The following is a 15,501-nucleotide window of genomic DNA, read 5'->3' as shown; positions in this document are numbered from 1 at the left end:
TAAGTGTTTCAAATGTTTTAAATGTCTCACCATCTAGCACAGCGGTGGGGAATCTTTTTTCTGCCAAGGGCCATTTGGATAATTATACCATCCTTCGGGGGCCGTACAAACTCTGCCCACAAAGTACATCCTGACTGTGGTACTGGCTTAATCTTTCATTGCATGCCCTTCAATGTTCAGTAGTGAACACTGCATGTATGTGCTCACAGAGCAAGAAAAATTAATGAGCTTGTGGCAATCAAAATACAGCTCCCTGCCCAAGAATGCAGTCCCTGAGAATCTGCTCGGGGGGCCTGATAAAAGGTCATCGAGGGCCGTAAATGGCCCTGGGGCCTGAGGTTCCCCACCCCTGATCTAGCAACAGCAACACATACCATATACCTATTCTTCTCCACTGTCCAAAATTCCGTAGACTTAGCAGTTCAGTCAGCCGGGGGTCAAACCAAATGGCTTTGTATCTCGGGTATTCCCCTATACCCCTCCATAGCTTTATTTTTTTCCACAGTTTCAGATTTTGGCATTTTAACGACACTAGTCAATGCCTGCCCAGAAATGCCCCAGAACATGACAGACTATTCAAAATCAGACCCATCATCGAAGACTTGACAGAAAAGTTCTTAAAGCTTTACACCCCAACAGAAAACATTTCCATTGATGAGTCCCTTGTAAAATTCAGAGGAAGACTGCACCTCAAGCAATTTATTCCTTCTAAGAGGGCAAGGTTCAGAATAAAGTTCTATAAAATGTGCGAGAGTTCAACCGGATACACATCAGCTTTACACATTTATGAGGGGAAAGAAAGCCAACTAAACCCACCAGGATGCCCTACTTATCTGGGGACATCGGGGAAAAATGGTTTGGGAGCTGATAACTCCATTTTTACAAAAAGGCTACAATCTGAATGTTGACAACTACTACACCAGCATACCCCTATTTAAAAGTCTGGTTGGAAATAACATAGGGGCTTGTGGGATCATTCACAAAAACCGTCAGGGGTTTCCACAATCATTGGTCAGCAAAAAGTTCCGAAAGGGGCAGTCAGGGGCTTTACACAATGGAGAGCTGCTTGCCATTAAGTATAAGGATAAAAAAGATATTTTTATCCTGAGCTCGATCCACACAGATGCCACAAGGGCCCCTGCAGACCAACAGGGATCCACTACTCCAAAACCTGTGTCTGTCATTGACTACAACAAATATATGGGGGTGTGGACCTTGCAGATCAGGTTCTACAACCATACTAGGTATCAAGAAAATCATATACCTGTATATACTTGTGTACAAACCGACCTTTGTATAAGCCGACCCCCTTAATTTTGCCACAAAAAACTGGGAAAACGTATTGACTCTTATATAAAGGCCGAGTGATAATGGTGGTCCAAGAAGAAACTCCATAGATAAACCCCCCCATATGCTGCTGCACAAGGGTTAATGCTGCCCTATAAGATGCTCCATACATACCCCCATAATATGCTGCTGCACAAGGGTTAATGCTGCCCCATAAATGCCCCCCATATGCTGCACCACAAGGGTTAATGCTGCCCCATAAATACCCCCATATGCTGCTCCACAAGGGTTAATGCTGCCCCATAAATACCCCCATATGCTGCTCCACAAGGGTTAATGCTGCCCCATAAATACTCCCCATATGCTGCTCCACAAGGATTAATGCTGCCCCATAAATACCCCGCATATGCTGCTCCACAAGGGTTAATGCTGCCCCATAAATACCCCCCATATGCTGCTCCACAAGGGCTAATGCTGCCCCATAAGATACTCCATAAATCGCCCTTATTTGTTGCTGCAACTGCAATAAAAAAAAAAAAACATACTCACCTCTCCGTCGCTGAGGGCCAGGTGCCGGTGTCCTGAGCCCCTGGCAGTGGCGATATTAGCCTGTCCCCTTTCCAAGCCGTGCCCCGCTGTGTCCCCTGGATCTCTGCGTTGACAGCAGAGGGAGCGCACTGACTATGTCATCGCGCCTTCTGCCGTCACAGCAGGAGGACCCGGAGACACAGTGGTGCACGGCTTGGAATGGGGACAGGTGAATATCACTCTGCCCCCATCATACTCACCCCTCCTAGGGCAAGGTCTTTTCTACAGCGGCAGCCCCTGCGTCTCGCTCTGCCATCTGCTTCCTGCATTCAGATGGTCACATGGTACCGCTCATTAAATATGCGCATATTCATGAATTTAATGAGCGGTACCACGTGTCCGCTGAATGCAGGAAGCAGATGGCAGAGGGAGACGCAGGGGCTGCAGAGAAGTGCCAGGAGAGGTAAGTATGGTCTCTGACACCCCAGCTCCCCCTCCCCGCCCACTCCCCCGGTATATGATTTGCGTATAAGCCGAGAGGGGGACTTTCAGCCCAAAAATCTCGGCTTATACACGAGTATATACAGTATCTGGTATAAAAAGTTAGTCATGTATTTGCTTCAGGTGGCCACATATAATTCTTTTGTGTTATACAAAAAAGCCGGAAATGCAGATACTTTCCTTGATTATCAGGAAAAGGTCACTGAAAATCTTGTTTCTGACAATTTTGTCCCCGCCAATCCTTTAGAATGTGAAGATGTTAGAAGACTCACTGAGCGACATTTTATTGCACTCATCCCAGTAGCTGAAACAAGAAAGAACCCCCAGAGAAGATGTCGTGTATGTTCCTAGAGAGGAATGAGGCATGATCCCCGCTATTATTACCCACAATGCCCATCACTGCCAGCCTTATGCCTCCATGACGGCTTTACAATCTTCCACACAGAACCACGTTTTTGAAATGTTTTGACATTCAAGCATTTGGATTATTTAGTGACAGACACATTTGAGTAGAGCTGACGTAACAATTTCCGGGGGTAGGTGGGGGGAGGTCTCCAGAGACACAAGCTGGGCACAATATATTGGGCACTACAATGACATTTCTGCAATTTTTTCTAAACCTTCCACTACGAGTTTCTGGAAATTATCCTTGTAGTGAAAATGGTCACTATATCCCTAGATGAATTCCCAGAGGGGTGTCATTTCCAAAATGTGCACAAGAAATATAATTCACCGCACACGTTTCTTGGATATTATGCAAAATTAGTGAATTTTATTCAAAAACATACAGTCCACAGAAAAAAAGTGCCAGGACAGAAAAATTAGTATATACAGCCTAGATTCCCATACCCAACGTTTCTATCCTCCCGGATCTTAGTTATGGGGTACTACAAAAACAGAGAGAGGACAATATAAGAAAACATATATGACAATATATACTTATGACTAATACATAAAAACCATATATACAAAATGGTTATGTACAAAAGGGGGAGACTGCTAATACAAGATGAAGGGAAACCACGGTTTAAACAAGGATTTTTAGTGATAGAAATCCAGAATTTGTAAATATGGAAATAAATACAGCAACACGAATTATGGAGCATACGTAGAATGTATTGTATTGGTAAATGAACGCTGTAAGCTAAAGCACAAGGAAGAAGAAAAAACAAGAGGCGATTCTGTTACCTTGGTAACTGTTTGTCACTCATTGTTGGCAGTGGTGGGATAACTAAGATAAGCCCCCGGCCCATGTGATTGCTGTGTACTGGCCAAATGTCATACAACCCCTTTTCCTGACAATGTCTATAATATTGTGACTATTGTGAGGCTTAGAAAAAAAATTACATCCAGCAAAATGACACCGGCGATGACGGCGCCTGCACAGTAGCATCTATAAGTAAGACATAGAGGTTACTGGACAGGCGCCGCTGGTGACATTTTAATGGATGTAATTTTTTTCTAAACCTCACAATAGCCACAATATTATAGGCATTATCACCAATAATATCAATGCTATTATATGCATTATGTAATAATGGGGGCAGGTCAGTGAGGGGTCAGCGACCTGTCATAAGCCAATACAGATGAGTATGTAATCAGAGCACCACATAAAGCCCCACCCACAGCCCCACCCACAGCCCCGCCCCAGAGCACGAGAATCTCATTACCTGAAAACTACAAATACAGATTACACAACAGTAAACCAGAGTTGCCCTCATTTATGGTGGACCATTGGAGCTACTATGGATCCTGAGGAAAGATTAGAGAAATACTATTGCTCCCCATTTCAGGAGAGATTGTGCAGTAATCTGAATTCCTTAGGATCAGAAACAATGTAATGTATGACGTGGAGTGAATCCATGAAACCAGGGCTCGAGCCAACACATCTCCTGCAGGCAGGGCCGTATTTGCCATTAGGCACTGGAGGACCCGTGCCTAGGACGGGGCTTAGCGGTGTGGCAGCACCTGAGCGAGTGTTTTTTTTTTTTTTTGGTTTAAATTTGGTCCGGTGTCGGCCCTTATCCTCGTTTACTCCCCCCCCTGCGCCATCCCCTGCCATCATACTCACCTCCTCCAGGCTCCAGTGGTGTCTGTTTCAAGCTGTTCCGATGGTCCTGCACGGCTGCCAGGATGTCTGTCTTCTTCCTGTCTCAGCATGCGGTCCAGGGGGAGAATGGGGGCCAGGGGGAAGACTGAGCAGCGGGGTGGGGGGGCAATAAATGATCCGGGGGGAGAATGGCGGCCAGGGAAAAAACTGAGCAGCGGGGGAGGGGGGGATGAGCGCCAGGGGGGGCAATAAATGATCCAGGGGGGAGAATGGGGGTCTGGCGAGACTGAGCAGCGGGGAGGAATGAGCGGGGGAATGAGCGGGGGGGGTTTAATGAGTGCCAGGGGGAGAATGGGGGCCGGGGGGAGACTGAGCAGATTTTTTTTAATACCTGCAGTAGCGGCAGCAGCAATATATGGGGGCATAAACTGTGGGGCATCTTCTGTGGGCAGCATATGGGGGCATAATCTATGGAGCATCTTATGGGGGCAGCATATGGGAGCATATTCAATGAAGCATCTTATGGGGGCATATTCAGTGGAGCATCTTATGGGGGCAGCATATGGGGCATATTCAATGGAGCATCTTAAGGGGGGCAGCATATGGGGGCATATTCAATGGAGCATCTTATGGGGGCAGCATATGGGGGCATATTCAGTGGAGCACCTTACGGGGCTTATTCAGTGGAGCATCATATGTGGGCATATTCAGTGGAGCATCTTATGGAGGCAGCATATGGGGCCATATTCAGTGGAGCATCTTATGGGGCAGCATATGGGGCATATTCAGTGGAGCATCATATGGGGGCATATTCAGTGGAGCATCTTATGGGGGCAGCATATGGGGGCATATTCAGAGGAGTATCTTATGGGGGGCAGCATACGGGGGCATATTCATTGGAACATCTTTTGGGGGCAGCATATGGGGGCATATTCAGTGGAGCATCTTATGGGGGCAGCATATGGGGGCATATTCAGTGGAGCATCATATGGGGCAGCATATGGGCATATTCAGTGGAGCATCATATTGGGGCATATTCAGTGGAGCATCATATGGGGCAGCATATGGGCATATTCAGTGGAGCATCATATTGGGGCATATTCAGTGGAGCATCTTATGGGGGCAGCATATGGGGGCATATTCAGTGGAGCATCTTATGAGGGGCAGCATATGGGGGCATATTCAGAGGAGTATCTTATGGGGGGCAGCATACGGGGGCATATTCATTGGAACATCTTTTGGGGGCAGCATATGGGGGCATATTCAGTGGAGCATCTTATGGGGGCAGCATATGGGGGCATATTCAGTGGAGCATCATATGGGGCAGCATATGGGCATATTCAGTGGAGCATCATATTGGGGCATATTCAGTGGAGCATCTTATGGGGGCAGCATATGGGGGCATATTCAGTGGAGCATCTTATGAGGGGCAGCATATGGGGGCATATTCAGTGGAGCATCTTATGAGGGGCAGCATATGGGGGCATATTCAGTGGAGCATCTTATGAGGGCAGCATATGGGGGCATATTCAGTGGAGCATCTTATGGGGGAGCATATGGAAGCATATTCAATGGAGCATCTTATGGGAGCAGCATATGGGGGTATATTCAATGGAGCATCTTATGGGGCCTATTCTATGGAGCATTTTATAGGGCATAAACTATGGAATGTCTTATGGGGCCATAACCTCTATGGAGCAGCATATGGGGCATATTATTCCATGGAGCATCTTATGGGGCCATTATTAACCTCTGTGCAGCATTATATGGGGTGCATTTTGTATGGAGCATCTTATGGGGACATCATGAACTGTATGGAGCATTATATGGGGCTCCTGATTCAATATGGATATTCACAAAGGGGTCACTTTGTGGGATTCTCTGGATATCTGAAAGAAAGACTTTAAGCACTGGCACTTTACTTATCTCTGCATATCCATTATACACATTCCATTGCTGTTAGTATTGCTACATGTGTGTTTTTTCTGTACCTGAATTCCTTATCATATGGAGCTCTTTTATTATGTGACCCGTCTTTATGTACTTCATTGTCTATATTATTAACTTTTCAGAATAAAACTATTTTTTATTATTTTCCTTGGTGGATGTCTTTACTCCATGTGTTTTTGTATACAATGAATCAATGTATATTACAGCCATCAGCCACGCACAGCTTAGAGATCTATCATGGCAGAGGTGGAATGTTTGTCCTGTAGATTATCACAATCCTCCTTGAAGTTAGTTGGTTTTAATACAAATTGAAAAGTCAGGATAAAGGGAAACTCTGCTGTTATTGGACAGAAATTCACACTTGGCCTCACTGCACATTTACTGTTGTTGATCATAAAAGGGAAGTTTGGCCAGAAACACTGGACCTGGTCTTGTAGGGACCATGAGACATTCAGCAGCACAGAAGGGAGAGAAGATTCATCCGATAAGATCTCAGGGATCTAGGAAGCCAACAGCATCATTACCCTCCGCTTTCTCTTACAGGCCCAGCATAATACCTTTCTTCAATTGATTTTGTAACTTGTCAGCACATTCTACGTACGCTGTCATTTGGCTTTATAGTTACAGATCTGGGCAGGTAACGGTCAGCATCTTCTAATGTGAAGGAGAGAATGGCTAATGAAATCAATTATTAAACCTTATATAAGTCAGTTCAGATATGGTGTACCAAGATGGCGTCTGTGTCTTCAGACACCTTGGAAGGAATCCTTGGAATGCAGAAGCTGAGATACTGGATACCATATATGGAAGTGAAGCTGAAATGGACCTATCATAGACTGACACTGGCTCCTCAGAAGATTGTGCGACACCCATTTCCTGTCTCTTTGTCTTGAGAATAAACTTCAGTTGTGTGCAAGCCTTTGCTGAGAAAGGAGTAGACATCTAACTCTGTGTTCAGTGTGACTCTTTAAGAGCACACTGCCTATATTGGGTCAGGTACAAGCAACCATATAGCTCTCTCTTTAAGGTATCACCCTCACACTAATCCCAGGGGGTAGGAGGATCCTCCAGGTTGTAAGGTCTATAGAAAAGGGCTTTCAATGCCCAAAGTCACTTGCACAGTTTTGGTGGAGGAGAAAGTTGTGATCTAGAGGCAAAATGGTGATCATGGTAATACGGCCGGACTACACCACCGATAAAGCAGCCACAGCCGGTGACTGAGAGGAATCTGTGACTTCTCTGCATTCAGTGGTTACTACTCACCTGGGTAGTCATATGTGGGAATCTCCTCTTTACACCGCTCATCATCTCTCACATATGTCTCTGTAGTATTAATATGGGTCAGATCTTCACCCTGAAAAAGATATTGTAAAAGTCACCGACAGATGGAGAAGTCCCATCTATGATCAGCTCTAATCCTGCCATCTCCACCGTTCTCATGACACAAGTATAACACATATAATACTGGTGGATAAAACAAGACTGAGCACAAGACCTTCACAGCCGTCTACACATCATAGGGGAGATCTCCTGACACCTTCTCTCCATCTACCTGATGATCCTGAGGAGCACTCGGATCTTCTTGGTTACAGTCCTGTGGAAGAAGCGGACGGGGACATCTCTCTGGTGTTGTCCTCTTACTGGATAGATCTGGAGGAAACACATACAGGGACTGAATTCATTCTCTACATACAGATAATTATAGGCCGTGTGTATTTAGTCCTGTCTATTACCTGGTGATGTGAGGGGCTGGGGAACCTCCATTATGACGTCCTTGTACAGATCTCTGTGTCCTTCTAAATACTCCCACTCCTCCATGGAGAAATAGACAGCGACATCCTGACACCTTATAGGAACCTGACACATACAATGATACCGTCATCCCCCGATCCCTTCATAGTGTTACTGTATAATGTCCCAGCATTCCCAGCAGTGTCACCTCTCCAGTCTGCAGCTCAATCATCTTGTAGGTGAGTTCTAGGATCTTCTGGTCATTGATGTCCTCATGGATCAGGGGGTGAGGTGGAGGCCACGTGATTGGGCTCAGGGGTCTTCTCCATCCCTCAGACATAGGGTCCTGACAGCGATCACTAGAGGTTTTCTTCACCACTGTGTAATCCTGGTTATGGAGAGACACATTAATAAATCTCACTCCAGACATTTCCAGAGTCCTCACCTCTCCAGTTCTGTCCATCTGTTATTCCCATAGATAAGAATGATGTAATGTGACGTCATCAGAATCTCTCACCTCTCCAGTGAGACGGAAGAGGATCTCTAGGGTGAGGTGTAACATCCTCTCCGCCATCTTGTCTCTGTCCATATCCATCCTTGATGGGTAAATCAGGAAAATTCTCTTCTGTAGAAGATCTTCACTGAGAGGATCCAATATTGTAGAGACCTGAATGAGAAGAAGATGATCCGATGTAACATCATAAGAATCCTGTGTAATAATACAATTACTGGAGATAATAAGGGAAACATATGAGGAGATTTATTATCTTACAGGGTTTAGTTTTCTTCCCTGACATCTACTAATAAAACCTATATATTTAGGCCACAGACAACAAGCAGTTTCCTCCTCGGAGTCGGCAGCTGAACACGTTCCTCATAGACTCATCCTCCATAACGCTAATTCTCGTCTCATTACTGACACTGGAATCGGCATTAGCAATACTGCAGGAGATATTCATTACACGCGACATGAGAAATAACTCCTTCATGATGAGGACGACATCTTCATCTTCTACTGCGGCTCTAGAGACAGATGTGGCCAGAGTCGGTCACTGCCTCCATCCCCACCGGCCGTCTATATGAAGGTTTCCCGTCTTCCCCGCACTGGAATCTTCTATCACGTTAGATCTCAGCTCTGAGTCACACACAGAAGTTTGAGGCTTTTAGAAAAGATTTTTAGCTTCCACAATCACAACGGACAGAAATGATCTGATCCCAAAGTCTCCATGTACAGTGATTTATGGGGTTTATTTCTGGCCTTAGGCTTTCCTATATTACAAGAAAAACTCCAGAAAAAGCCGATATTAAAATGTTTCTAAAGAAAAATTGGCTCCAACAATTCTTGTAAGAAGAAAAAATTATGCAAAAAGCAGAAGACACATTTTATAATTTTTAACATGTTAAACTTTTATTAAAAAGAAATGAATCTTTTTGGGCCCCAGAACATAGATGTTCACCGCAGGGACGGCACAGATGAGGCTTCAACAAAACCACTTGCTGCTGTGAAAAGCAAACATGACATCTAAGAAGGTGTGACAGAGTTTGGCTGAATGCCCCTCCGCCCCCAAGTACTCGATAGTATGGGGCGGCCTAGTTACTCCGATACTTACATGCCTAATAATGGGGTCTGGGCTGCAAAGTATGAAGGTCTATTAGGCCGGGCCAGAGGCAGCGTCCAATAAGTTACCTTATAACGCCCCCATACACATTAGAGTAAAGTTCTATGAAAGCTCTGATTTCGGGGGGGTTTGGCCGACCATATAATGTATTTGGGGGCCTCCCGACAGATGATGTCAGGGCAGAGAAGGATCCGGCATCCTGAATTTCAGAGGATAATCCATCTGTTCTTCCTGTAGATAATCCTCCTCTAGAGGAGTCTGGAGGCGACTCTCTCATACAGTCCACAGGAAAGCTGGAATATTTGTATGTATGGGGGAGTCGGGAGAGATCGCCGTCTGCCAAATGACCGTTCAGCCAACTCTGATCTCATGTGTATGGGGCCGTTAGTATTACACTGACAGGCAGTGATGATACACGGCACTACAGGAGTACAGGGCATCACCGGAGCCATCAGAGGCTTGTATGTTGTATGATCGCACTGATCAGAGGGGTTTAAAAAAGGTTTAAAGTGGAAAAAATATCTCAGTTTCAGCAACAAGAAACATCCATCACTATATGGAAAGCAGAGTCACTGCACAATGTTAGTTACGTCACGTCCATAACTACTTTATTATACTCTATTATCCTGTACACAGTGGAGTAGATAGAAATCACAGATCACACAGCAATAGCTGGAATTGGACCCTCCAACGTAAAGAAAAAAAAATCTATCTATATCTATATACACTGTTCAAAAAATAACGGGAACACTTAAACAACAGAATATAACTCCAAGTAAATCAAACTTCTGTGAAATCAAACTGTCCACTTAGGAAGCAACACTGACTGACAATCAATTTCACATGCTGTTGTGCAAATGGAATAGACAACAGATGGAAATTATTGGCAATTATCAAGACACCCTCAATAAAGGAGTGGTTCTGCAGGTGGGGACCACAGACCACATCTCAGTACCAATGCTTTCTGGCTGATGTTTTGGTCACTTGAATGTTGGTTGTGCTTTCACACTCGTGGTAACATGAGACGGACTCTACAACACACACAAGTGGCTCAGGTAGTGCAGCTCATCCAGGATGGCACATCAATGCGAGTTGTGGCAAGAAGGTTTGCTGTGTCTGTCAGTATAGTGTCCAGAGGCTGGAGGCGCTACCAGGAGACAGGCGATGTGGAGGGGGTATATGAGGGCAACAACCCAGCAGCAGGATCGCTACCTCCGCCTTTATGCAAGAAGGAACAGGAGGAGCACTGCCAGAGACCTGCAAAATGATCTTCAGCAGGCCACAAATGTTCATGTGTCTGCACAAATGGTTAGAAACTGACTCCATTAGGATGGTTTGAGGGCCCGACGTCAACAGATGGGGGTTGTGCTCACAGCCCAACACCGTACAGGACGCTTGGCATTTGCCACAGAACACCAGGATTGGCAAATTCGCCACTGGCACCCTGTGCTCTTCACAGATGAAAGCAGGTTCACACTGAGCACATGTGACAGCCGTGACAGAGTCTGGAGACGCCGTGGAGAGCGATCTGCTGCCTGCAACATCCTTCAGCATGACCGGTTTGGCAGTGGTCAGTAATGGTGCAGGGTGGCATTTCTTTGGAGGCCACACGATGTTGGGCTGTGAGCACAACCCCCATGGAGACACAATTGTGCCTTTACCTGGAGATAAATTCCCAGTGGGGGCAATTTCCAAAATGCAATAACTTAAGTGGGGAATTCAGCTCTTTTCGCACTTAAGGGATCTGTATATGGAGTCTACAAACTACAGTGGGGAAAATAAGGATTTGTTGCGCTGCCAATTTTGGGCCTATAGTCACATTTTTGTGAGGAAAAAAGTACAATTGTCATTTTTTCCTTCCACATTGCTTAAATTCCTGTCACACTGTCCGAATTCAGATATTGTCCTGTCAGAAAGGAGAATACAGGGAGCAAAAGGGTTAATAGGACTCACAGGAGGAACCAGCCCAGAAAGCAGAAGATCCAGGAGTGTCCGCCACATATATGACTGCTCTGTGCACAGGACCTGTGATGAGGTCACAGGAGGGGAGGAGTCAGGGGTCACATGATCAGGGGCCTCAGTGTGTGCAGGACTCAGTGTGCTGGAGCGCTCCCGATAATCAGCTGCGTGTGTCGCGCTGTGTGATAGTCACAGCACCTGCATGGAGGGCGACACATGCAGCTGATTATCGGGAGCGCTCCAGGGATCCGGGGTCCCGATGCAGCTATTTGGTAAGGCATGTTTGACACATCAGTTTTTTTGTTCAGTCAAAATCCGCTAAAATTGCGGCTAGCGGATCCGTTCCTGTACTGACCACAACGTTTGTCACCGGACCATTATTTTAACGGATCCATCAAAGGAAGAATTTTAAAGGAACCGCTGCCCAGGGAAGGAGAGAGCAAGAGCAAGAGAGAGAGTGAGAGAAATTTTTCAGCCGCCAGAACAGAGTTTAGGGTTAAATTTCCGGCTGAGTGAAGTCTTTCGGGCATGCGCAATGAGAAGTGCAGATCCTGCCGCCCGAAAAAACGTTGCATGGTCCGTACGGCCATGTCGGCGGACGTCAAAATTTTGGAGGATCCGCAAAAAAACGGATCCAACGGATGGCCATCCGTCAAGATCCGCCGGTAATGCAACTCAATGAGAAGAAAAACGGATCCGCCAAGAAAAATGGCGGATCCGTTTTTTTTTTTGCAAAACGGCGGATTTTGACTGATGGACACAAACGGATGTGTGAAACAGGCCTAAGTGATATTAGCCAATAACAACTTCTCCGACGATATTCGCTCATCTCTAGTAATAACAGCTCAAAGAAATTTACCGAACTTTTCATTAAGTTTAATAGCGAGACCCTATTAAATATTGAGCACCAGCGGAATGAAGCATTGACAGTGGCATGTAAAAGTGTGGGCGCCCCGGGTCAAAATGACTGTTATTGTGAGCAGTAGTAAGATGAAGATGAAATGATCTCTAAAAGGCCGAACCTCTAAGATGACACATGGCCTTTGTATTTTAGGCAAAAATAATAATAAAAAAAAAATATATATATATAGACTTTTTTACAATTTCATAATTACAAAAAGGAAAAAGGGGCGATGCAAAACTTTGGGCACCCTTGGAGATTTGTGTACTGAGATCATTTTGACCAAGATTTCACACCTTAATTAGCTTGTTAGGGTTATGGTGAGATCACATGGTGACCAGGAGCTACAGTCTGAGGAAAGGGCTAAAAAGCCTTCACTAGACCCCTGTACAGCTGTATAATGAGGCCCAGGCTTTATAGTGAAGGGACAGGAGTGAGGGCCTGATCCCAGGAGCTACACTCTGAGGAAAGGGCTAAAAAGCCTTCACTAGACCCCTGTACAGCTGTATAATGAGGACCCAGGCTTTATAGTGAAGGGACAGGAGTGAGGACCTGTGCCCAGGAGCTACAGACTGAGGAAAGGGCTAAAAAGCCTTCACTAGTCCCCTGTACAGCTGTTTAACGAGGCCCAGACTTTATAGTGAAGGGACAGGAGTGAAGGCCTGTTCCCAGGAGCTACAGACTGAGGAAAGGGCTAAAAAGCCTTCACTAGTCCCCTGTACAGCTGTTTAACGAGGCCCAGACTTTATAGTGAAGGGACAGGAGTGAAGGCCTGTTCCCAGGAGCTACAGACTGAGGAAAGGGCTAAAAAGCCTTCACTAGTCCCCTGTACAGCTGTATAACGAGGCCCAGACTTTATAGTGAAGGGACAGGAGTGAGGGCCTGATCCCAGGAGCTGCAGTCTGAGGAAAGGGCTAAAAAGCCTTCACTAGACCCCTGTACAGCTGTATAATGAGGCCCAGGCTTTATAGTGAAGGGACAGGAGGGCCTGTTCCCAGGAGCTACAGTCTGAGGAAAGGGCTAAAAAGCCTTCACTAGACCCCTGTACAGCTGTATAATGAGGCCTGGGCTTTATAGTGAAGGGACAGGAGTGAGGGCCTGCTCCCAGGAGCTACAGTCTGAGGAAAGGGCTAAAAAGCCTTCACTAGATCCCTGTACAGCTGTATAATGAGGCCCAGGCTTTATAGTGAAGGGACTGGAGTGAGGGCCTGCTCCCAGGAGCAGCAGTCTGAGGAAAGGGCTAAAAAGCCTTCACTAGTCCCCTGTACAGCTGTATAACGAGGCCCAGACTTTATAGTGAAGGGACAGGAGTGAGGGCCTGATCCCAGGAGCTGCAGTCTGAGGAAAGGGCTAAAAAGCCTTCACTAGACCCCTGTACAGCTGTATAATGAGGCCCAGGCTTTATAGTGAAGGGACAGGAGGGCCTGTTCCCAGGAGCTACAGTCTGAGGAAAGGGCTAAAAAGCCTTCACTAGACCCCTGTACAGCTGTATAATGAGGCCTGGGCTTTATAGTGAAGGGACAGGAGTGAGGGCCTGCTCCCAGGAGCTACAGTCTGAGGAAAGGGCTAAAAAGCCTTCACTAGATCCCTGTACAGCTGTATAATGAGGCCCAGGCTTTATAGTGAAGGGACTGGAGTGAGGGCCTGCTCCCAGGAGCAGCAGTCTGAGGAAAGGGCTAAAAAGCCTTCACTAGTCCCTTGTACAGCTGTATAACGAGGCCCAGACTTTATAGTGAAGGGACAGGAGTGAGGGCCTGATCCCAGGAGCTGCAGTCTGAGGAAAGGGCTAAAAAGCCTTCACTAGACCCCTGTACAGCTGTATAATGAGGCCCAGGCTTTATAGTGAAGGGACAGGAGGGCCTGTTCCCAGGAGCTACAGTCTGAGGAAAGGGCTAAAAAGCCATCACTAGACCCCTGTACAGCTGTATAATGAGGCCTGGGCTTTATAGTGAAGGGACAGAAGTGAGGGCCTGCTCCCAGGAGCTACAGTCTGAGGAAAGGGCTAAAAAGCCTTCACTAGACCCCTGTACAGCTGTATAATGAGGCCCAGGCTTTATAGTGAAGGGACAGGAGTGAGGGCCTGTTCCCAGGAGCTGCAGTCTGAGGAAAGGGCTAAAAAGCCTTCACTAGACCCCTGTACAGCTGTATAATGAGGCCCGGGCTTTAAAGTGAAGGGACAGGAGTAAAGGCCCTTTTACATTTAGCGATGCACCAGCGATCCGACGAGTGATCCGACCCGGTCAGGATCGCTGGTGCATCGCTAAATGATCGCTAGTGAGCTTTCACACAGAAAGATCTCACAGCGATGCAGCAGCGACGCAGCGCACGATACTTACCTTTCACACACAGCGATCCTGACGTCCTCCCGCCCGCGTCCAGCATCGCTCGTCTCACACAGCAGGAAGCCCCAGCAGGAAGCAGACGACGAGAAATGGAGCCGGACATTCTCGCGCGATCAGCGATTGACAGCGGGGGAGCCGGTCGTTGGTAAGTATCACACATAGCGATATCGCTAGCAATATCGCTATAACGTCACAAAACCGGTGACGTTTTAGCGATATTGCTAGCGATATCGCTTAGTGTAAAACCCCCTTAAGGGCCTGTTCCCAGGAGCTACTGTCTGAGCAAAGGGCTAAAAAGCCTTCACTAGACCCCTGTACAGCTGTATAATGAGGCCCAGGCTTTATAGTGAAGGGACAGGAGCGAGGGCCTGTTCCCAGGAGCTACAGTCTGAGGAAAGGGTTAAAAAGCCTTCACTAGACCCCTGTACAGCTGTATAATGAGGCCCAGGCTTTATAGTGAAGGGACAGGAGTGAGGGCCTGTTCCCAGGAGCTACAGTCTGAGGAAAGGGCTAAAAAGCCTTCACTAGACCCCTGTACAGCTGTATAATGAGGCCCAGGCTTTATAGTAAAGGGACAGGAGTGAGGGCCTGTTCCCAGGAGCTACAGTCTGAGGAAAGGGTTAAAAAGCCTTC

General features: G+C 46.6%; 1 protein-coding gene across 1 annotated transcript in view; it reads right to left on the bottom strand.

Annotated features, from left to right (window-relative positions):
- LOC141056841 (uncharacterized) overlaps positions 1 to 15,501 on the bottom strand; it is a 110,581-nt gene that overhangs the window by 6,449 nt on the left and 88,631 nt on the right. The window contains exons 5-9 of the mRNA XM_073553310.1: positions 8,565 to 8,714; positions 8,256 to 8,435; positions 8,050 to 8,173; positions 7,869 to 7,966; positions 7,580 to 7,676 (exon numbers count right to left, since the gene is read on the bottom strand). Coding sequence (XP_073409411.1) covers positions 7,580 to 7,676; positions 7,869 to 7,966; positions 8,050 to 8,173; positions 8,256 to 8,435; positions 8,565 to 8,714 — 649 coding nt within the window. The remainder of the gene's footprint in view (positions 1 to 7,579; positions 7,677 to 7,868; positions 7,967 to 8,049; positions 8,174 to 8,255; positions 8,436 to 8,564; positions 8,715 to 15,501) is intronic.

Source organism: Dendrobates tinctorius, unplaced genomic scaffold, assembly GCF_039654945.1.
Source record: "Dendrobates tinctorius isolate UK_male_01 unplaced genomic scaffold, ASM3965494v1 ptg000200l, whole genome shotgun sequence".
NCBI lineage: Eukaryota > Metazoa > Chordata > Amphibia > Anura > Dendrobatidae > Dendrobates > Dendrobates tinctorius.
This window is presented reverse-complemented; position numbering and strand designations above follow the sequence as displayed.